This window comes from Delphinapterus leucas, chromosome 10 (assembly GCF_059928025.1).
Source record: "Delphinapterus leucas isolate spDelLeu-1000000601 "Yukka" chromosome 10, BTC_Dleu_Yukka2, whole genome shotgun sequence".
NCBI lineage: Eukaryota > Metazoa > Chordata > Mammalia > Artiodactyla > Monodontidae > Delphinapterus > Delphinapterus leucas.
Genome location: NC_143138.1, coordinates 89,544,533 through 89,568,821, shown reverse-complemented (window position 1 = coordinate 89,568,821; position 24,289 = coordinate 89,544,533). Strand labels below are relative to the sequence as shown.

The 24,289-nt window shown below is 34.7% G+C and overlaps 1 protein-coding gene across 14 annotated transcripts in view; it reads right to left on the bottom strand.

The window, feature by feature from the left end:
- Positions 1–24,289, bottom strand: part of CHL1 (cell adhesion molecule L1 like) — a 198,607-nt gene that overhangs the window by 61,519 nt on the left and 112,799 nt on the right. For 13 of the 14 annotated variants that reach the window (XM_089919563.1, XM_089919564.1, XM_089919561.1 and 10 more), the window contains 5 exons: positions 21,937–22,117; positions 15,986–16,091; positions 12,859–13,046; positions 1,632–1,754; positions 410–580 (listed from right to left, as the gene is read on the bottom strand). In XM_089919563.1, coding sequence (XP_089775689.1) covers positions 410–580; positions 1,632–1,754; positions 12,859–13,046; positions 15,986–16,091; positions 21,937–22,027 — 679 coding nt within the window. In that variant the 5' untranslated portion in view covers positions 22,028–22,117. Of the gene's footprint in view, positions 1–409; positions 581–1,631; positions 1,755–3,805; positions 5,012–12,858; positions 13,047–15,985; positions 16,092–21,936; positions 22,118–24,289 lie in introns of those variants that run through there. The other variant, XM_089919570.1, reaches the window with a different exon arrangement.

Below are 24,289 nucleotides of genomic sequence, written 5' to 3'. Positions count from 1 at the left end.
TGATAAAAATCGTAATACTGCTTCTTTTTATTTTTGACTCTGTTCTTTTCTTCCACATTGTCAGCCTGCCGGTTTATCCAAAATCACAGAGATCCAGAGCCTGAGACTCGCTTAGAAAGTCCCTGGAATTTCCTCGTGTATTTCGCCCAGGGGAAATGACTAGACCTTCCAGACGTCAAGTGAAATACATTTGTACTGTGAATTGAGATTTGATTTTCTGGATGCAGGAGACAGAGCTACCGTCGATGTACAGCTGCAGATGTCTCTCTCATTGGGATGACATCTCTAGAGTTGAACTAAACACTGGTGGAAAATATCAACCCAGCTCTAACTGGCTTCAACCAGAATAAAATTATAGACACATTTGTATCCCCCATTCATGCTGGCACGAGAAATTGTTTGGACTTACAACTGTTAACTGTTAGTTTCATAGGCATCTTCTGCACAATAGTCCTTAATCTTGGGAATGCGGCAAAGCAACAGTAATCATTCCGACTGTCTTTTTCTTCCACATTTGCGAAGTACAGATCTCCCTTTTGGCTCATGTATACTCTTTCATCTTGTTCGATGTGTTCTAATTCTGGAAAAGAAATATCTTGTCATTAAAAGGGGCAACTGTCCTTTATCACGTCTCATCTCCTTTTTTCATTATCCTTTCCTTTATATTAATTTTATTTTATTTTTCATGTCGGCTCTTCCTATTCCTCTCAAGTCTGGTCTTACGATAGAAGCAATAGTAAGGAGTAAAATACAAAGAATAACAAAACCCTTGGGAGTGCACTTATCAGTCTGGGCATTCGACCTCCCCTGACCATCCAGGACTCTACCTGTGCTTTACGGGTCCGCACTGGCTTATCTGAAAACTGGTCCAATTCAGATAATGGCCTAATTATTACTCTTATTTTATTAGGATCATATATCTTTAAAACAAATTTCCACAAAAGTGTGTCTGAGATATTAATCTCTCTTCCATGGACGCAGCCTGGAAAGTTCTAAGATGAACGGAATCTGCAACTTGGGCTGCAACCAAGAGTAGCTTCTTTTGCTTTCTTTCAAATGCTGTACGATTATTATTTTTCTCTGTGGGACACAATGGGAAAACATTTACAGAGCGCTGCTAAGGTACATGCCAGAAGTAGGCTTTACAAGAAACTGGAATTCCAACTCAAGAATTGGTAAAAGTTTTTGACAAATTAAACACAAAAGTTAATACTAATTTCTATGTGTGTCACTGTACGAAGTGGGTACAACATTATTAAAAGAGAAATTTAAAGCTAGCAACACAGATACAAGCCATCCTCAGTTTTGACATGGATAATATCCCAAAGGTAAGTAAATTGTTTGGAACACCAGAAGTATTTCCTTCATAGACATACTTTATCACATCAATAAAATAAATCCTCTACTCTTTCCAGATATGACAAAATCAAGAAACATATTTAGTGGTTTTCTAGTGCTTTCATGTGTATTTAGAACTTAGAGAAGACAACAGATGGAAATAGTTTTTAAAATCTACTTCATTTCACATTGACAACCATATATTAATTTTTTATCTTTAATTCCAGTATGTTAGTTTACATGATGCATGAAATTAAAATGTCCCCTTATGGATACAACAGAACATTACTTACCAATATTCATCCAATAAATGTGTAAAGGTGGGAGGCCTTTGGGAGGGTTGCACGGGAGGACAATTGGATCGCCCTCCTCCACTTCAAGAGGGTCAATTTTTTCTTTTGGGAACTTTGGAACATCTGGTATAAAAAATCATTTAAAGACATTATTTAAAATTTATGTTACAAGTAATGTTTTAACGTTACAAGTAATATCTTAAAGCGTTCTTCTTTTTAAAAATTAGAGCATTTTTAATAAATTCAACACCCCAAATCTTGGTTCTTGTATCTCTCCTGCAGAGGAAAATACTGTTAAAAATATGTGGTGCATCCTTATACAACATTAAAAATATTTCTGCATTCTGTAACTGTAAACAACAAACGTTTTTGCTCTGACATCAATAAGGCAACAGTATGCTTGTGCCTATTTCTCTGTGCAGAGATGTAAGCTGTGAGTCACAGGAGTCGCTCATTTTAAGTTTTGATAGATAAGGAATCTTTTTTCTCCAAACCCTGTGATTTATTTTTAGGGAGATACTTATTTTCTGTCTTTTGCTTTATTGTGAAGCCCTTGAATGTGATTGGCAAGTATTCCATTCAGAGCATAATCCAACTAAATAAACAATTCAAAGCCCACGTGGGGAAAATGGTACGAATGCAATGAAAAGCCAAGCATGATCACTATATGTTGCAGAGAGAGTCATTCACATTGAAATCACTCCCAGTAAGTGAAATATTAAGTGAAATGGAATTGATGTAGGAAAGGAGAGTTTGCAGTATTTCAGCATATTGCTTCTTTCCCATGCTGGAATCAATTTCCTAAAAATCAATGCATTGGGACTATAAGTCACAACTGGGTAGAAGTTGAAATCCGACACCAACGCTTGATGTTCTTATGAAGTGATTTATAAAATAGTTTTAGGAATATTCAAGATATATTCTTCCTCAACATTATTTGTACCTTTCCACTTTGTTATGGGAATTTGCGTTATAGAATTACTCAGACTCTGATGGACGAGAAGGACCTTAAGAAGGTATTTATAGCCTTCCTGACCTGACGGAATTTATTAGCAGGTTTTCCGTCTCTGTATTTCATTCATAAATTATGGTTCACAAAAGATTATCATTATTCTTGTGAGTCTAAAGATATACTCATTTATTGTAAAATTTCTTCTTGAGAAGCTTTGTGCAGTGCCTGTATATTTGTTCCCTTGAGCCTCACCCCCTAACCTAACTCTTTAGTGATTGAGGGAATTTGCTGACATTTCTTATCGATGCACTAGCTGGTTACATTGAATTGCTTTTTGTCTAAATTCAAGGACCTTTCAAGGCTTAACACTGCAGGGGGCAGTGTGGTTATTACACTGCCTTTGCCAGTTCAAAAGGCAGGCATCAGCCATGTGACAGTCCTCAGTGGATTCCCTCATGGTCAACTCATTGTAACACATTTCTCCTGGTGAGTCTGGAAATACATTTGAGATGGTAACTATATTGGAATCATCCTTTTGCTCTAGGTAGCATGAAATTTCCATCAAAAAAATGGGAAAGAATGCTGAGTACGTTCCCTACCTTTACCTTGTAGATAAAGTATCAATACCACCTATTTGGTAAAGACTTAGCTTTGACTGACAAACGCTTCGCAAGTCATTTTGCAGAAAGTATACCTTATGCAAGTAAAGTAGAGTAACTTACAAAACTAGTATGTGCCCTAAGCTCCAAATTCAAATCACCTTTTACTGAAACTTGCTATAACTGAAGCCCAGTGTTTGCTGGTATTGAAGTTAGCTGTGTTGCATGGCAGTTACTGAATCTGTTTATATACAGATACGAGCAGCAAAAGAGGAAGGGAAACATAGATTAGGAACTGGAAGGAGCATGTAATCCTGTTCTATAACCAGCAAACTTTACAGTGCCGAATATGAATATACAGTTTTCTGGGTGCTATCTATTGTAAAGTAGCTAATGAAGTTGCACAAAGCCCTAATTGGAAAGCCTCCTGTTCAGTAAAAATTTAATAATTCAAACAGATAGTATCGCCAGTGAAGCACTATCATCCTTGCATTAATTAAATCTACATTATAAAATTCTAATTACAAAAATGTAACTACGTTATTCAACTGGCTTCCAAGGCATCAATAATAAAAAATAAAATAAAATAAAATTTAGAAGTCTACAAAACCTTTATCACATACCATAAATCTTTGGAACAGCTTTAACCAAAGATGAAATTAATACCTGGAAACAAGGAAGAATATTTATATATTTAATAATTTAAGGTCTAAGAATAAACACTGTAAAGGACATAAATTTGTCAGGTTTTCTTAAGTCTTACTCTTTGACTCTGAAACTATTTAGCGAGCCTGATGCAAAGCTTAAAAAGTGAACATGTTAACATCCACAGATAAATGTGAAATTTAATTACTCCAACTTAACGGCAGGCATGAAGTTAATTCAAATAAAGAAATGAGTCTATTTAAAAATAACTCCAACCAATGACTTTTGCTAATTGTGTTTCTCTGGTATAAACATTAGCATTGTTGAGTCTGGACAGATGCAATACTTTAAAAAATGAATTGTAAACAATTGTTTTTCTTTTGCGTGAGCCAACTACCCTGCTTTAGCTTACCAAAACATTTCAAATAAGTGCTCCATCATCACCAAAAACAAAATAATTTAATTGTGTTTCAGTAAGACTGGACTTGACCATGGAATGGTCTCTTTGCAAAGGGATCAGAACCAACTTCGACATCACCATCTACCTAAGTAGGGCTTTAAAAATGTTTGGAAATCCCATAATAATCAAGTCTAGATGAAGCTATAAACATTTTGTCCCTATCAGTCTACCTGCATCAGAAAATCAAGCAAATCATAGCACTCATCTCTTTACTGTTCTCCAGTAACTTTCCACATTTATCATTCAGTGTAGCAGACAGATTTCTAGTAACAACTCCAAGGGTACAATTTCCTGAAAACCCATCTAGCATGAAAAACGTTTCCTAGAGACAAAGTAGCTGCATGCTAGTCTTCTTATTGGAGCTATCAACGCATGGCAAACCTGCAAATACAAAATCTCTAGGGGCTCTACAACTTGAGGTGCTGACAATGGGTTTTGAAACTCATCATCTTAATTCTTTCAACTTAATATACTGAAAAAAATAACATCTCTGTACTTGAAATACAGAAGACTTCTGAAGAAAGTATTTTTTATCTATAGGATAGCCTACAGGATAAAGTAGGCTCTAGCCCAGACACTAAAACTAATGGCTATGTAGCTTCAGACCAATATCTTTACCCTTCTGTGCCCCCTTTTACTTTTCTCTGGCATCCTAGAATCCTTTCAACTCATCTCTCTGGGGTCCTCAAAAGTCTCACTAGGTTAGAAATTTCTTAAGAGCAATCTGTAGAGTCCCACCATTCCAACACACTTAATGGTAAAGAACTGTAATGAAATGGCATCAGAGTAATTTAATTAAATACGAATCTTTCTAACTAATCACTTCAATGTAAGGAAACTGGTGACTTAACCACCATCACGTTATGTAAACTATAGATTATCTTTCTCTGGCACCCAAAGAATAAAATCAAACCTCCCTATGTTCTCTACCTCTCTGTGAGTCTGATAATCACTGCCAAGGTATGTTCAACAAAGAAGTATAACGCTTTCTAACTCATCTAGAAGATGTGTCAACAGAATGATCAAAGCATAGGCAACACTGTGTAGCATCGCGTTATATACTGCTCTGGAGCCAACTGCCTAGGGCTGAATCCTGGCTTCATCACTTACTATGTGACCTGAACCTGTTACTTAATGTGCTTCAGTTTCCTCACTCATAAAATGGAAACTGTCATGACACCTGATACATTGATTTGCGTCAAAGTTTAAATAAACAATTTCATATAAATCAATTAACATAGTGCCAGGCACTTAAAAATCACTCAGTATATGTTGGCTCTTATTCAAATGTTTTCACTTTGCATGGTACACCCAGCCACATTGTACAGAGATGAGATGGGCAAAGAGACAAAGAGCTTTCCTTTGCCGCTGTTTCTGATTTTTCGTGTAGCCTATATCATAACAACTTCTGCAATTTTATGCAACTATTCGGAATTAACGTTATTAAAGAAAATAGGGAGGGGGCCAGAGGGAAGAAACACTATGTATTTCATGGAGAACCTATGACTTGTTTAATGAATTATTCTGTACTGTCCTTCCTATGCCAAAGAACTTTATCTATTTTGACTTCTCACTGTTTACAGGACTGGCCTGGAGAGCTTTTGAGTGCGTTTCATTTCCCTTGAATGTGCTCTGCAAATTGCTTACAGTCTGGCACCGTTATCATGAATGCATGCTACTGAGCTCACATGCTGTATCACCCTTAACTCCAGTCTCTGTCTGCAAAGAGATTTAATTGATTCCCATTTCCTGTGGTGTACCCCATTAACCCACTTAGAAGTACAGAGAAATAACATTGCCTTTCAGTCTATGAATTCACAGTAAGGAAGGACAACGAATTCAGCCCATTTCATTCTAGTCATTCACATACTCTGACGCATGAGAGCAAAATCCTGGGCCTTAATTAAACCTTTAAAACTCTAAGTTGCACTCTCAACTGAACAAATTGATCTTCTTTGGTTGGTTTGCATATATTAGTAGAAGAAGTTAACATATGCTACTGGACCCCTGCTTTTGCTGGCCCTCCCAAATCAGAGCAGTAAATAGCCAAGATATGTCTTAAGGAAATTGACCTGAGGAATCTGAGGAAGCTGTACAAATGTAGAAACCCAGCACATTAAAAATACAAGTCGGTTTCCATTAAAACAGTATACAGATGATTTCATCCCTAAGCCTGCCATTTCTTACATTACTTTAATCGTGTGTAGATATTACATTATTACTTTTATTCATTCTCTTATTCTTTAGTCTATGAACTAATAAGTCAATCACCGATAATATGCATTCATGCAGCATCAAGACAATGTAGAGGAGGAAGAATAAGACAGGATGCTATCTTTCTCACTTCTAAGCAACCTGATTAATCATGTAACACTCAAAACACTCCCCCAAACAGTAAATAATGCTTTTAAAATTCCATCAAATTTACACGTGGATATTCCTAACACTACTAATTATTGCTAACGTTTCTTCTTATAATAGTCAAAAGTTAGAAACAATCCAAATGGATATCAACTGGTGAATGGATAAACAAAATGTGGTATATCTGTATCATGGAATATTATTCAGCCATAAAAATGAACACACTACTGATTTATCCTACAACATGAACAAATCACAAAGAACAGGCTAAGTGGAAGAAGCTAGATGCAGAAGATCATATATTATATGACTCCATTTACATGAAATGTTCAGAAAAAACATTTATAGAGGCAAGAGTCAGACTGGTGATTGCCTGGGGCTGGGGAGAGAGAACACCTACAAATGGGCACAAGGAGTCTTTTGGGGATGATGGAAATGTTCTAATACAGGCTTTTAATGATAGTTATACTAAATTTTTTTATGAAAAAAAATCCCTGATTGTGTACCTAAACACATAAAATTTATGATGTTAAATAATACTTCAAAAATTATTTAAAGAATCCAAGGTAAGGAAAATTAGTATAGGCTAAGACGGACTGAGAATGCTAAGTGGAGAAGGCTGATCTGTGCCCTGAAGGATGGACAGTACTGAACAGCCAAAACAATTATTTATAGCATCCTTTTAACTCCACTGACATCTGTCATAATGAAGGCAAGAAAACAGCTCACGTTCTCCCCAGACCCACTCACCACACCCACAGGATTTAAGTTTCTTGGTACAGGCTTTGTTTTGTTCACTGCTATATCTCAAATTACTAGAAGAGTGTCTGCCACATGAAGGGAGCTTAATAAAGATCTATTGAATAATTCACTAAGTCTCCATGCCATATCTTGGAAAATCCATTCAGTTAAATGATTTTCCCCATGTTTTAAAATAGCACGTTGTGTTTGGTTGGTTGGTTTTCTTTTACTCTTTCTTTTTTCAGCAAACTCAACTGCAATTTTGTTAAAAGCAGAAAAGTAAACATTGTGTATAAAGGTCTGTTTGTAGGGAGTAATAACCAGATTTTTAGCTACTGTACTTGTGTTCAAACTTAGGTGGATCAAGCCTTTAAGGATGGTCTAAAGAAAAGTTTAAGAAATGAGAGATACAAACTCTAAAACTCAAATTACAAAGTTTAATATAAAAGAAGAATCAATTCTTTACAGCTTAAGAGAAGAATCAATTGATAAAGGTCGTAGGAAGCTTTAAATGGTCTCTGATTTATAAACTCCTAGGAATTGGGGTGGCGGTCCTATTCAACGTGTAAATGATTACAGAAAGCTGTTAGATGATGAAGTAATTTCAGGAGGGGCTGGAAATGATGCATAAGAAACCTAATTTATTTTGCTCTTTTCTATAGCAGCAGAAAAGATGGAGCAATTACCCACTACATAGCTCAGATTCAACTCTTCATCTCTTAACTACAATACTAGCAGATTCTGGCCAGAATTATCCTTACATTGTTCATGTTTTCACTTGGTCTGCTTAGATAATGAGAGAAAACATTTTTTTTAAATCCTCGTTGTAGAATCTTATACTAAAGTGTGCCATTTCTTTCTCTGCAATAGGTCTAGCAACTGCCTTTTTCCTTTGTGTTTCCATAGCAACCACTAGAATTCAGGTTAGGGATCACCCTCATGCCTTGTCTTCTACAACAGATTTTTAACATCTCCCTTTCTCTCCCTCTCTCCCATCTTATTTCAGTCAATTAGATATATATTGTATAGTTACAGTTCTACGTTATAGACTATAGTATAGTTATATAATATAGACTGTAAGTATAGCTGTATAGTTATAGTTATATGATTTTATGATTCTCAACCAGTTTTCTGACCCAGAATTCATGAACATTTCCTACTATCATTTCAAACCCAAACTCCAGAGGCCAATTTTCAACACCGTATGCCACTGCTCTGTCCATTATTATTCTATAAGATCACACTTAATAACCGAGAATACCTAATTAAGACAAATCAGTATGCTACATACTTATTTTATATATATTAAAAGGTCATTTATAAAATAAATGTAAAGAATAAAAAAACAGAAATACAGCACTCTACCTACCACCCATCATAAGAAAAACATAAAATCACCATTATCTTTCTGTTTGGTGCAGATCCTACCCCTTCCCCATTCCATCAGAGGTAACTACCGTCCTAAATTTTGTTTTCATCATTTTCTTGCTTTGCATTATAATTTTACCACATGAAATGATACTCCTGAACAATATGCTATTAATTTTTACATATACTGACCGACCTTAAATAAATAAAATCACCCTTTTTTTCTAAGATTTACTTTTATTGTTCAACATATTCTTAAGGTTCATCAATTTTCACTGCTGAGTAGTAATTCTTGTATGAATATAACACACTTATTTCATTCTATCAGGAAAGAACTTAAGGTGTTCCAGTATATTTTTAAAATACAAACAATGCTACCACAACTATTGCTGGTGCACGTGGGTAAGGGGCATGTGCACGTGAACAAAGAAATGGAATTTCTGGGTCATAGGTGAGAACATCTTTAATTAAGGAGGCAGTGACAAATATTCTCCACAGTCCAAGCAGTAAACTATTCTCATCAGTGGTGGATACGTGGTTTGGTAGCTGCACATTCCCACCTAAAATTGTTACTCTCAGACTTCGTTATATTTCCCAATTTTGTGGGATCAAATGCTTTTATTATTTGAGTTACAGTAAATCTATTTCTGATTACTAATGATATTAAAAGCATTTTCATATTTTTATTGGTCATACCAGTCTGAGGTGCAAGTTCATGTCTTTTACCACTTCATTTTTTGTTTTTTTCTTAGAGGACGGTAAAATTATTTATAAATACATTAGTATTATCTTTAGTTATATTCATTGGCCATGTTTTTTTTTTTTTTCTGGGTTGTGGCTTACCTTTTCCCTTTCTTCCTAGGGTCTTTTGATGAAAAGGGAATCTAAAAATCAAATGTAGTCAAATTATCCTTAATGGAAATTTAATTTGTCTTGTTTAAGTAATCTTTCTCTACCCTGATGTCATAAATACTTTGTCCGAATCACTTTCTAAGATAAAAAACTTTTTTCCTTGCAAAGTTAAGCCTTTAATCCACTTGGGATGTATTTTTTATATGATGTGACCTAGGACTTGAAAAAAGTGTGTCTCTATGTGGATAATCAGTTGTTCCATACCATTTAGGTGGAGGGAGGGAGGGAGGGAGGGAGGGAGGGAGGGAGGGAGGGAGGGAGGGAGAGAAGGAAGGAAGGAAGGAAGGAAGGAAGGAAGGAAGGAAGGAAGGAAGGAAGGAAGGAAGGAAGGAAGGAAGGAAGGAAGGGGGAAGGAGGGAGGGAGGGAGGGAGGGAGGGAGGGAGGGAGGGAGGGAGGGAGGGAAGGAAGGAAGGAAGGAAGGAAGGAAGGAAGGAAGGAAGGAAGGAAGGAAGGAAGGAAAGAAGGAAGGAGGGAAGGAAGGAGGGAAGGAAGGAGGGAAGGAAAGAAAAAGAAAAGAAAAGAAAGAAAGGGAAGGGGAGGGAAGGGAAGAGAGGAAAGAAAGGAAGAAAGAAAGCCCATGCCAGCTCTTTCACACTACTTTCACATATATGAGGGCTGGTTTATGGGTCCTCCATGCTGTTCCACTGGCCCATTTGTCTAACGCTGTGCAAAACCATAGGCTTCAGTACATTTTACATTGAGTTTTACATTGAGTCTTGTTATCTGATAAGACCAACACCTCCTGACATTCTCCAAGTTTCTACCAAACCTTGCACTGTGTTCCTCAAATACATTTGGAAATCAAACTGGTCACGTTTCAGAAACAGACAAATAAAAACCAAACTAGAGAGTTTTGACTTCGATTATTCTATACATCAAGTCATGAAGAATTAAACTTTTAGCTTTACTGAATCTTCAGATCAGTGAAAATGGTATTTTTTTCCACATCTAGATCTTTTAAAAATGTTTTTCAATAAATATGTGTACTTTTAATACCTCCTTCTTGGATTTATCTTCTGCTTCTATACTATTGTTCCCCTTCGCTCTCTTTTGAAGTTTAACCTGTTATCTAAAGATAACTTATTAGGTAACAATTTTAACATGAAAATGAAGGAGCTAAGATTATTAATTTCCATCCCTTCCTCTTTTCTAAAGTATTTTGAAGATGAAAAAATCTCTCTCCTCATAATACTTTAGCTGCCTCAAGTCTGTTTTGTTAAGCATAATTTCTACTATCATCACTTCAAAATACATTCTGTCTTCCTTTGCCATTTCTTATTTGGCCTTTGAGTTAGACATGTTTTAATTTTGAAAGATATAAGACTTTTTCTAATTTTCTTTTTAATACTGATTTCTCCATTGTATTTTGGTCATATTTACTTCCTAGCTAATATACCATCAAATATTGAAAAACATTCTGCAGCTTTAGGTATAATGTTCTATACGTATTCATTAGCTAGAGCTCGTAAATGGGTTCTTTAAATCTTCTATGGGTTTTCTAATGTTTCCTCTGCTTGAGCTACCAAATAATGAAACAGATATGTTAGCATTTCTCATTACCATGGTAGATATTTCTCTTTCCCCTTGTAGCTCATTTTCCTGCTTCAAACATTTTCGTATTATATATGCCCAGTACATTAATCTCCAGGAAGCCTTTATAAAATAAAGTCTATTTTGACTGATATTAATATAGCCATACCTACTTTTCTTTGGAATACTATTTACCTAGTCAAGATATTTATTCAAGATATCTATTTATGTTTTCAAAAGATGGGACATATTTTCCATCCTTTCAGTTTCAACAATTCTATTTTCTTGTGATTTAGATGTGTTGTATGGTAAATAGCTTATAGCTTTTAAAACATTTTGGAGCATTTAGTCTATCTACTTTAACCTTTAATGAGTGATATGTTGAGATTTATTTCTATAGTTTTTTCTTTCTTTTTCTCTCCTTTCTTGCCTTATTCTTCCTCACACCACATAGTTTGATAATCATTCACATTTGCTCTGTACATTTAATGTAATTATTCTATAAATTTTAAGATTCATATTTTACCTGTCAGAGTCTAAATTTGAACTATATTCTCTCCTCTAGAAAAATATAGAAAACTTAAAGAAATTTAAACCCAGTTCCCTGTCCCAACTTTGAGGATAACGCACACACGTTTTTCATTATTTGTTTTTCCAAGGCTTGTGTACATTCTGCTCCTCCAGCATAAACTGTCCATATCCTGGAAGGTCTACGACTTTGAGTCTCTTCAGTGTCTAGAACTCTGCAAGAAGAAATTTCCAAATAGCAACTCTTGACAGTTTCATACCTAAGATTTTTTTCTGTAAACCCTTTGGTTAGAATCAAGTAGTGTTGGATACCTTAAAATCTGGGAAAATAAATGACCAAACTTGGAAGTCTGTCATCAGAGATCCCATGCTGCAGAGGTCATATCTGATAATGAAGAAGTTGCTTACTCTTTGGGATAGTTATTGATAAATAACACTCTTAAGAGTAAAGGAGCTTGCAGTTTTCCATGATCATGATTTATGGAAAATATTACTACAATATACTAATCACTGGTTCTCCTCTCCTAGGGGGCACCCACAATATTGAACTTAAGTGGGCCCATGCCATTTGCTCTGCCCCCACCTAACCAACTGTGAGTAGAAGCTGCCTGTGTAACTTCTTGTTGGAAGCAATGTTCTCTGTCCTCCACTCTTTGACCTAGATGGCACAAGTTTCACATGGTGCTGACACAGGATGATGGGCTTCTCCATTAGCTTGGATCGCCCAGTGGCTGCAAGGAGAACAGCTGCCCTGAAGAGCTGCCTGACCCACAACAAACTGCATCATCAAGGAATAACCCTGTGTTAACATGAGGGCTTGGGGATTACTTGTGACTGCAGTATAATTTAGCCAAATCTAACTAATATATTTAACTTTATCCTATGAGGCAAAACAAATACTATTGTTTTCCCATGTTACATATATTATTACTGAAACACAGCAAAATTATGTTGCTTTCAAGGTCATCCACTTCTAAGTACCAAGATCTGGAAGACAATTTCCCTTATAAATAAAATATAAGGCCTATATAAGCTGATTAAAGGAATAATCTGTTATTTCACTGCAGCCCAGTATAACGCCTGCTAAACTTCATTAAAACATTAAATGAAATCTCCACTGTAATACTTACTTGGAACTATAAATTCCATTTCTTCTGACATAGCAATTCCCAGTTTATTAGAAGCAAAGCAGCGGTATTTCCCTTGAAAGTGAGATATGTGCCCCTCATTCGGGATCCTGAATGTTCCCGAGTTGTTGGATACAATTATCCGAGGGTCAGAGAGATCAAAAGGCTTGTCATCCTTACTCCACGAAAATCTGTTAAGATAAAACTAAAATTAGTAATCCTGAAAAATCGTATTTCTTACTTATAAACAAATGTACAGAAATGAGGAAACTGAGATATTTTATAGGAAAAAAATGTATATATTTACATATTTAATTGAATATAATAGAATACAAAAAAGGGTCTCTGAAGAATCTGAGAAATCTTACAAACTCCTATAGACTGAATGTTTATGTCCCCCTAAAATTCGTATGTTGAAGCCTAATTCCCATTGTAATAGTATTTGAAGGCAGGGCCTTGTAGAGGTGATTAGGTCATGAGGGTGGAATCCTCATAAATGGGACTGGCGTCCTTATAAAAGAGACCCCAGAGAGCTTTCTTGCTCCCTTCCATCATGTGAGGGTTACAGGGGAAAGACCGCTGTCTGTGACCAGGAAGCAGGTCATCACCACACACTATATCTGCCAGTGACTTGATCTTGGTATTCTCACCTCCAGACCTGTGAGAAATATGTTTATTGTTTAAGCCACTCAATCTGTGATATTTTTATTACAGCAGCCAGAATTGACTGAGAAACAAACCATGAAAAGCTGTGATAATTGACAGGAAAAAAAGGTGAAAATAGGTTTTGTTCTGTTCTTTTTAAAGTTATATTTTAAAACTTTTCCAATTAGAAAGATAATGCAGGATCTTTACTATTATTTTAGAGACTGCAATATTTGGAGACTAAAAAATATAAATATAAAATATGTCTGTGTGTGTGTGTGTGTGCGCGTGTGTGAAGAGCTCACTCAAAATTCAAAAACACTCAAGCAAGTGCTATTAAATTTGGTCATATATGATCAATATTTTTGGACATAGCTGTAACATATTTGAGACCACAATGGATGTATAATTTTTCCATGTGAGTTTTTCCAATTATTACAATGTTACTAGAGACAGATTTTATAACATTATCTCCTGTCTTACAGTTACTATTTAACTTACTTAACCATTTCCATTTTTCCCTTTTATGAACAATTTTGTTACAAAAAACCCTACATATTTATTTTGGGGGGTACTTATCCAAATATTTCATTAGGTTGATTCCTTAAAAATTAAACTGATAAACCAATAACATAAGAAATATTTTATCACTTTTGATAAACATTGCAGAATTGTACTCCAGAAAAAACATACACAATTAAATTCCTACCCCCATATGTAACAGAGTCACTTCTATGGACAAGGCTGTAAAAAGACTTTTTTAAAATCTTTATCAATCCAACAGATATATAATGACTTCCCAATTAGATTTTATTTAGTATTTTATATATGAATTACCCATGCAAATTTAGATTTGCCTCAGGACAACACAGTCTTACATAATCTAATATTCTTTCAAAAAGAATAACAAAATTTCACGAGACACATATTTTTCTTCGGAGCGTGCCTGTCTCCTGACAACAACTTTTACTTCTTTTCTCTATATATGTTTTTACTGCTTTTACTTACAAAAGAACACATAGAATCTGTTCTTTAAAATTCCAATACATTGACAAGGATAACTCCACATATTCAAAATTAAGCATTTCCAATTGGTGACATGTTATATCTTTCCATTCATTCAAGTTTTCTTTTATCCTACTCTGTAATGTACATGCTAAACAGTTCATATTACGTTTTGTTGATATTGCTGTTACTATTGAAATTGCTGGATTTGCTCCTTTTACTACTGTGATGGGATATTTCTTTCTTGTTTTCTAATATTTTCTGTTTTGTATAGGCATTTAATTATACCTTGAAAAAAGAATAATGATTGACTGCTTAATTCGTATTTGTAAAATCTTGTTTTTTGCCAGTGAAAAATGACAATTTAGCATGTTAATGATTCACTAATAATTTTTAAAATATCCAATTATCAGGCAATAAAAATGTTATTCATATTATAATTTTAAATAATCCTGATCAGGTAAATCAATAAAGGTATGTAGGTTTGCTTCCCAGAAACATTTAGAACTTTAAAATCTTTTTTTTTTTTTAACTTTTATTGGAGTATAGTTGCTTTACAATGTTGTATTAGTTTCTACTGTACAGCTAAGTGAATCAGCTATACGTATACATACATCCCCTCTTTTTTGGATTTCCTTCTCATTTAGGTCACCATAGAGCATTGAGTAGAGTTCCCTGTGCTACACAGTAGGTTCTCATAAGTTATCTATTTTATACATAGTATCAATAGTGGATACATGTCAATCCCAATCTCCCAATTCATCCCACCTCCCCCCCCTTCCCCCATTGGTATCCATACGTTCGTAGAACTTTAAAATCTTGAATTCTCCCCACATCTTTTCCCTCCTCAATCTCAATACACGCACATTTCTTTCCCTCCAAACTGGGAGGTACTTAGAAAAAACTTCATCAGTGATTACAATTACCTACAGTAATAATTGTTTCACTAATAATAAAATACTAGATAGTAATATCCCATGTCATTTGTATGCTGCCATCTAGGATGAGTCGACATTTCTATGACAACTTAAAATATATCAAGTAACAACCTATTCACTGAATACAATATGGTTACATTAAAAGACATGCAATAATAACTATGTATAGAATATCATTTATAAATATTAACTTTGGCTTAATAAATGCTACCTTTCACTCATCAGAATAAAGTATCTTCTGTTTTCTAGCTGTCTTGTTCACACATAAGGTAAAGAATTGTTTAATATTTACACAATGCCAAAGTCTATGCTAAGTATTTAACGTAAGACATTTTATGATAAAAGTAATTTTAACTGGCAAAAGAACATATGTAAAATAACCAAACTTTATTTTTATAGACATGGCTATCATTCATTTGGAAATCTTTACTTTCGATCATATGTAGACTTACAGTCCAATAAGCTCATACTGATTAGATTAAAAATTAATATAAAGGATTGTATACATTTAAACAATTATTTAGTTTGAAGGAAATACTCACGTTGGTTCTGGATTTCCCTTAGCTTCACATTCAATTTGAAAATACTCATCAAAAGGAAAGGCAACTTGTACTTTTGACTGTTTTATGATTGTTGGAACCTGTTGAACTAAATATTAAAATATGTATTTAAATAACATGCTCTCCAATAACTGGGTGAAGTTAGTTTAGCTACAACAGAAATACTTTGAAATAAACACACTTTCTATATTGGTAAGTACAAGGATTATAAAAGAATGAAAATTATCGAACAAACCTCACTTCCTCTTTGCAAAATGTATTTAGCTGTAGGGAATATACTTCACTGCCTTCAATTCATGTTGCCATATAACTTACTTAATGCCAGAATAACGTAACAGTGTAACAACTTTAAAACGTCTATGTTTAAATTATTGGCATTTCATCTATGTTGATGTGTTTATACAGTTTTACTTGGTTCGGACACTGACAATTCTGTTTTTTATTTATAGTTTTGTAAGACATTATAGTTAATTTACTACTTCTGTATGATTTCTTCCATTGGTATTTGATAATTTATTTAATAATTTTATTATTGGACATTAGATTTTTTTCATTCAATAGACAGCCTCAAGCATACAGATTTTTCCTTTATTGAATTAGTGACATGATAAATTTCCAGGCATGGACACAAATGGTAATGACTATGGATAAATGTTAATATTTCACAAGGGGCTAATTACCACAAACATGAGTACATTCGTTTCCCACATCCTTGCCACCAACGAACAATAGCATTTTATAAATTTATTTATTTTTGGCTGCGTTGGGTCTTCGTTGCTGCATGCAGGCTTTCTCTAGTTACAGTGAGCTGGGGCTATTCGTTGTTGTGGTGCGTGGGCTTCTCATTGCGGTGGCTTCTCTTGTTGCGGAGCATAGGCTCTAGGTGCACAGGCTTCAGTAGTTGTGGCACGTGGGCTCAGCAGTTGTGGTTTGCGGGCTCTAGAGCACAGGTTCAGTAGTTGTGGCTCACGGGCTTAGTTGCTTCGCGGCATGTAGGATCTCCCCGGACCAGGGCTCAAACCTGTGTCCCCTACATAGGCAGGCGGATTCTTAACCACTGTGCCACCAGGGAAGTCTCAAGAATAGCATTTTAAAACAATAAGATACTTCATTAATAATTAGCAAAAAAAACAAAACCCTTCTCCTCTTTATTTTTATTTCCATTTATTGCTTTTGTTATATTTTTCCCTGAGCTTATTTATTTGTAACTTCCCATTTACACACATTTTTTAATATCTTTTTCCTACTTGGAAGCTTGAGGGTACTTTTCCCCCTTATAGAATTTAACACTAATAATCATTAGGATAAAAATAATAGCTAATAAATGATGGTTTCTTTTAAAAGGATTCCACATATTCAAATATTCCCTCATTGTGATAAACATTTTTAGTGTTTGATAAGTTAAGTAACTTCCAGACAAATTTACAAAGTATGGGGTGACTTTGTCTCTCACCAGTTCAAGCAGCTGGATGGCACTGCCGAGAATTATGATTATAAAATAAATGTACTAACGCTGAAGATACAAACTTGGATTAAGTTTTAAAATAGGACACAGATCATGATATATGTTAAGATCTACTGTCATGGAACACTCAACAGTTTTCAAATTAAGACATTACAATTTTAGTACAGTTCTAACAACCTCTGTCAGGGGACAGGATTGAATTCACAAGGAAATATAAATGGTTCAGTAGCAGGAATCTGATTCTGGCAAACATACTTTGAGAAAAGCAATTTGCAGAAAGGCCCTGAGTGTGATTCACATGGGTAATATTCCACAGTGGAGTTACAAATAGGCCCTAAACCCTGTGACATTGAGCCAGGCCCTGAACCACTCTGTTTTCTCATTTGTAAAATTAGAGATTCAAGCCAGGTAAATAGATTTTTTTGGTCACTGAATGCCTTTACATTCTTAAAAATTATAGGAAATCCCCAAGTGCTTTTGTAAACGTAGGTTACATTTAATAATATTTACCATGTTAGAAATGAAAACTGAGAAATCTTCTAAATATTTATTAATTCATTTAATACTATCATTTGTTAAAATAAATATTTTATCAAAAATACTAAGTATAATGAGAAAAGTGGCCTTGTTTTACATTACTGCAAATCTTTAATATTTTAATAGATGGCAGCTGGATTCTCATATCTACTTCTGTATTCCACATGTTGCTGTAAGTTGTTTTGTTGAAATAAATGAGGAAAATTCAACCTTATACAGATATGTACTTGAAAAAGGGTGACATATTTTATAGTCCTTTCTGATTATTGTGGGCATTGTTTTTAGATAGTACACCGAAACTCACCAAGTAGCAGTTTCTTAAAGGTTTACTGCAATATGGAATCTGAAACCATATGGATAAATTTCCATATTCTGTCATTAAAGTGTTTTATCCATGGGTGCTTTTTAATTCATGCATGATTTTGTAACATCATACAATATTCATCTGGAAAAAAACATTGGTTCACTGACTTATGCAGATCTTCCAAATACTGACACACATCACTATACAATTTTAAAAATTCACATTTGTTAATATCATCACTGATCTAAGAAAAGCCTTAAATGTGGGGAAGCTGTCAATCTCACAGTGTAGGATACAAGTTTTCCACAATTCTCATTTTCGCTTCAACAGCCAAATTTGATCATTGACAACATATATTATCAAGTTGTTTCTCTTGAAGTGACAGGCTCACTTGGTTCGTTTTGGGGAAAATATCCACGAAAGTAATCAAAGTTTGTCTGTCAGTTGTACTTTTAAGTAGAAATGGTATTTGGCTTGGCACTCAAATAATGACACAATCAAGGAACAGAGACTGTCATAGTACTTTGTTACACAGCAGAATTATTTTATGTATATTTCGCAGTTCATCCCACAGAATACTAAGACGAATGTACTCAAGGATGAAGATTTTTAAAAATCAATAATGTTTAACTGCTTCAACAAGGACAATCTTAAGCAAAACTTTGCTTTATGTTTTTTAGATGTTTTGTTGTTTTGGTGTGAGTATACGGTCCTGAGGAAACCCATGAGTTCGGTGTCAATGCCTTGATGTGTGCTGGGCAACTGCAGTTTTAGCACCACTGCTTTTGTGACATCAGTGCAAATGTCAACAGGATGGAAAAGGAAAAATGACACTTTAGTATTATTATGAAACATGTGATTGCATGGACTGCCTGAACAAATCTCCGTGACCCTGAGGGGTCCATGAATCACATTTTGAGCACTGACGGCCAGCCTAGAATAACTCAACAGTCATTTTCCATTTTAAACTTCACTTTTCTTTACTTTTGCCTAGTAACATTTTACTAGTTAAGTGACAATGCAAGTGCAGGCTTCATATTCAGAAACATTTTAAAAACATGCAAAAAACATTCATATCTTCATTAACATTCACCTTGTTTCTGATTACCACTCTTTCTCAGTAGAGCAGATCTTGAACTTACTGCAAATTCACATACTATTTAAATGTTATTACAGTTATAAATGGTGAGGGATGATGCTCAATAGCAACAGTCCCTAAGATATCAGCTAATAACTTGTGAACAACTTGTTTATTAGAACATTATTCTTTCTTAAATTTGCTAAGGTTGTAAAGTCTCAGCCATAACTAATTATTCAGGGAGTGGAGCTAATAACCTTTGGGTGTTTATAAGAATATGTATTCTACATTATAAATCCTTTCCTCCATAATTAAGCCAATTACAGAGACACCAGACTCATTGACATTCAAATTGAATACCTGCCTTACTTGCATTTGCTAGTGAGAGCTCTAGAGTACTGAAATAAATGGGTAGTATTCAGATGTTCTGAAAACATGTCATTAATATTTTATAACAACTGTTGTCTAACAACATTAGAGTGTGAAAAGGCATAAGTAACTGAGACAACCAGAATAAAAATGTGTCTTATGTACTAATACAAAATTTCCAATTACCACTGGTGAACTAAATGAGAAAAGATGGAGGGAAAATGTACATGCTATGGTCAGAATGTATATTCTATGGTCAAGAATCTGAATCAGGAATCCCAGTGCAACTTTGGTGCTACTGGGAAGAAAATGTAAAATTATTAACCCCTTTTTCCACAAGGATTGCCAAGAACTGTGCTCTTAGTTTGGCACTGCATACTCAAAACCCAAAGAATGTACTTAAGATGAATTATTTCAGGCTCTTGACCAGTGTTTGTACAAATAGGCCAATACATGTGGTGTATAGGCTAACAGATTTCACCTTGACTAAAGCAGAAGTTTAAATCTGTACATCTGAGAACATGTAAGTGAAATTCCTTAAAAGGGTGAATATTGACACAGAGGCTTGAGGACAGTAGAGAAAAGATTCTTACCTTGGGAATGAAATACAAATGCAGGGCCACCCAAAGTGTGTCACATGAAACTGCTACATCAAGTATTTAAGGCAGCCCTTAGAAAATGGTTTTAGAACATATTATATACTCAGAGAAGTATTTCCTTTTCTAGTCACACTCAGACTGTCCAAGTACTTCTGAAGAAAAGTTTCAGTTGCGTTAGCACCTCTCTAACATTTATTCAACTTTCTGAGGTCAAGACTAGTCCTTTGAAATTCAGATGATCTGCACAGATCATTTCCAATGCTAAGGTTCTAATAAACATTCTTATCTCTTACATTATAACTCTCCTAATTATGTATGGAAGAAATAATAGGGATTAATACTTCAACTGTATGGATAAAAATACCTAAGTAATCTCTCAATGGTCTTTTTTTAAATCCTATGTGCTTATAAACAAGACAAATTCCCCAAACCTGTACATTAAATAGTTAATACACTATTACATAAATTGTGTTTGCACGTGTACTGTTTTTGAACTAATTACTATAACTTGTTGAAACTGATTTATGATAGAGTTACATCCATTTTACCAATATATGTTAAGATATATCACGACTAACATTTTGATATGAATTCACCTTAGAGAATACTCTAAATTTGCAGAGGTGGTATCATTTTACACTTTTAGCTGTGTACTATGAAAACGGCTTTTTAATATTGTCCTAATTGTTTTCATTCTTAAATATATAATTTAAAAAATTTTATTGGAGTATAGTTGCTTTACAATGTTGTGTTAGTTTCTACTGTACAGCAAAGTGAAACAGCTATATGTATACAAATATCCCCTCGTTTTTGGATTTCCTTCCCATTTAGGTCACCTCAGAGCACTGAGTAGAGTTCCCTGTACTGTATAGTAGGTTCTCACTAGTTATCTTTTTTTTTTTTTTTTTTTTGCGGTACGTGGGCCTCTCACTGTTGTGGCCTCTCCCGTTGCAGAGCACAAGCTCCAGACGCTCAGGCTCAGCGGCCATGGCTCACAGGCCTAGCCTCTCTGCGGCATGTGGGATCTTCCCGGACCGGGGCATGAACCTGTGTCCCCTGCATCAGCAGGCAGACTCTCAACCACTGCGCCACCAGGGAAACCCTAGTTATCTATTTTATACATAGTATCAATAGTGTACCATTCTTAAATATATAACCATTTTGAAAACAATACAAAGTTTAATCAGTTCCTTTTTTGTCCTGATTAGTTGAATGCCAGTAACTTCTGGAGTCACACTTCTCCCTAAAATAAACTAATCTGATACATAAAAGTAATAGCTGTTGCTAATATTGCAGATTATCTTACGTGGTGAAATAGCACCTGATCTATAGGTTATATTTCTTGTTATGTGCCAAGTTTGCCTAAATGGCTAAAAGCTGCAAAATAATTAATTATAGCAAGCGGCCAAATGTAAGTTTTCTGAAAAATTTAAAGGTGAACATGAATTCTGATGATAGATTGCTGTAAAATCTGTAGAAATATGGTAGAAAAATCACATCCTTAACATATAATTATTCTACTTAAAAATCAAAATGCAAATATGGACTTTTATAAGTAGGTATTGAATGTTGTCACTTTACCTGAAAGTGGTATATCAACAGCTGTTGAGAATTTTAACAAGAAGAAAATTAGAGATGTGATTAATCCTCTTCTACTTAACAGCATCCCCATTGTTCTTCAGGAAGGAAGCAACCCAGAAAGAATGAAAACCCTAATGTCTCTTCTTACTTTTGGTTGAAAGCTGAGAAGAACGTGGTTAACCTGGAAACAAACAAACAAAAGACTAACAAATCCATGTACTGTAGGGATTCTAAGTTCAGGTACTGTAAAAGGTCAACATAACAGCAATTGAATACATTTTTCTGTTGGTAATAATTTCCTCCTTATGAAAGTGTTCTCAAATAACTCCACACAAATCTTACTTTTTCCTCTTTGTATTTAAAATAAAAGACAGTTGATAAATGCTATACGGTAAACCAATAAATCGTATTTTTTTGGTCAGAGGAATTTTTACTTGGAAGGTACTCTAGTATACTCTAATGAATGTCGGTGGCTATGAGAATAACCTCATTTAGGTAATTTCATTCAAAAGGTGACTCTTTCAATCAATTCTTTATATCAAGCATTCAACCCCATCTAAGTCATTCATTAAGTATCACAAATTTAACTTTTAATTTTCCTGGCAAAATACCTTTTCGTGTTCAAAATTATCACACTAATAGATGGTGAATAGCAACATATAGGGGAGGGATAAAGGAAAAACAAATGGATAAGGACTGGCCATGTCAACTAAAATTTCCAAATCTAGGCTTTACTCAAGCAGAAGATAAAAGCATCAGTCACTTTCCACTTCGGCAGAATGTTTATTCACTCCAGTGTTGACATAAATAGAGTAAGGATTAAAATATCAATTTTTCCTTACTTTCTCTTATGATTTTCCTTTTCTTCTGAAACATTATGATAATAGACATCCAAACGTTGTTTATAATGTATTGTTTTTTTAATTAAATCAAAGATTCTTTAAACTCTAGAGTAATTTACAATTTTTTAAAGTTTCACACACATGATTTCATGTAATTCCTTAATAACCCTTTTATTCCCCTATCCCTAGATTACCCTTCCCCCAGTGATAACCATTAGTTTGTTCTCTGTATCTGTGCATTTGCTTCTTTTTTGCTTTATGCACTAGTTTGTTGTATTTTTTAGATTCCACATATCAGTGGTATCATACGGTATTTGTCATTCTCTGATTATTTCACTTAGCATAATGCTGTACAAGTCCATCCATACTGCTGCAAATGGCATAATGTCATTTTTTTTATGGCTGAGAAATATTCCATTGTATATACAATACCACATCTTCTTTATCCATTCATCTGTTAACGGATACTTAGGTTGCTTCCATACCCTGGCAATTGTAAATGATGTTGCAATGAAAGTTGGGGTGCATTGTGTCTTTTGGGCTTTTTTTTGGATGTATACCCAGGAGTGGAAAGCTGGGTCCTATGGTAGTTCTATTTTTAGTTTTTTGAGAAACCCATACTGTTTACCACAGTGGCTGCAGCAATTTACATTCCCACTAACAGTATATGAGGGTTCCCTTTTCTCCACATCCTCTCTTATTTGTGCTCTTTTTGGTGATAGCCATCCTGACAGGTGTGAGGTGATATCTCACTGTGGTTTTGATTTGCATTTCCCTGACGATTAACTATGTTGAGCATCTTTTCACATAGCCTGCTGAACATCTGCAGTTCCTCTTTAGAAAAGTATCTATTCAGTTGTTCTGCCCATTTTTTAATAGGGTTGTTTGGCTTTTTTAATGTTGAGTTGTATGAACTGTTTATATGTGTTGGATGTAAAACTCTCCAGAAACTGGGCATAGAGGGAACATACCTCAACATAATAAAGGCCATATATGTCCATCCCACAGCTAAAATCATACTCAGTGGTAAAAAGCTGAAAGCATTTCCTCTAAGATCATGTACAAGACAAGGATATCCACCCTCACCACTTTTATTAAACATAGTTTTAGAAGTTGTAGCCACAGCCATAAGAGAAGAAAAAGAAATAAAAGAAATCCAAATTGGAAACGAAGAGGTAAAACTGTCACTGTTTGCAGATGACATGATAATATACACAGGAAATTCTAAAGACACCACCGAAAACTGAGAGCTCAGCATTGAATTCAGTAGAGTTGCAGGATACAAAATTAATTTAAGAAATCTGTCACATTTCTATACATTAACAATGAAGTAACAAAATGAGAAATTAAGGAAACAACCCCATTTATCATAGCATCGAAAAGAATAAAATACCTAGGAATAAACCCACCTGAGGAGGTAAAAGACCTTACTCAGAAACCTAAGACACTGATGAAAGAAACTGAAGATCATACAAGCAGATGGAAAGATATACTGTGTTCTTGAACTGGGA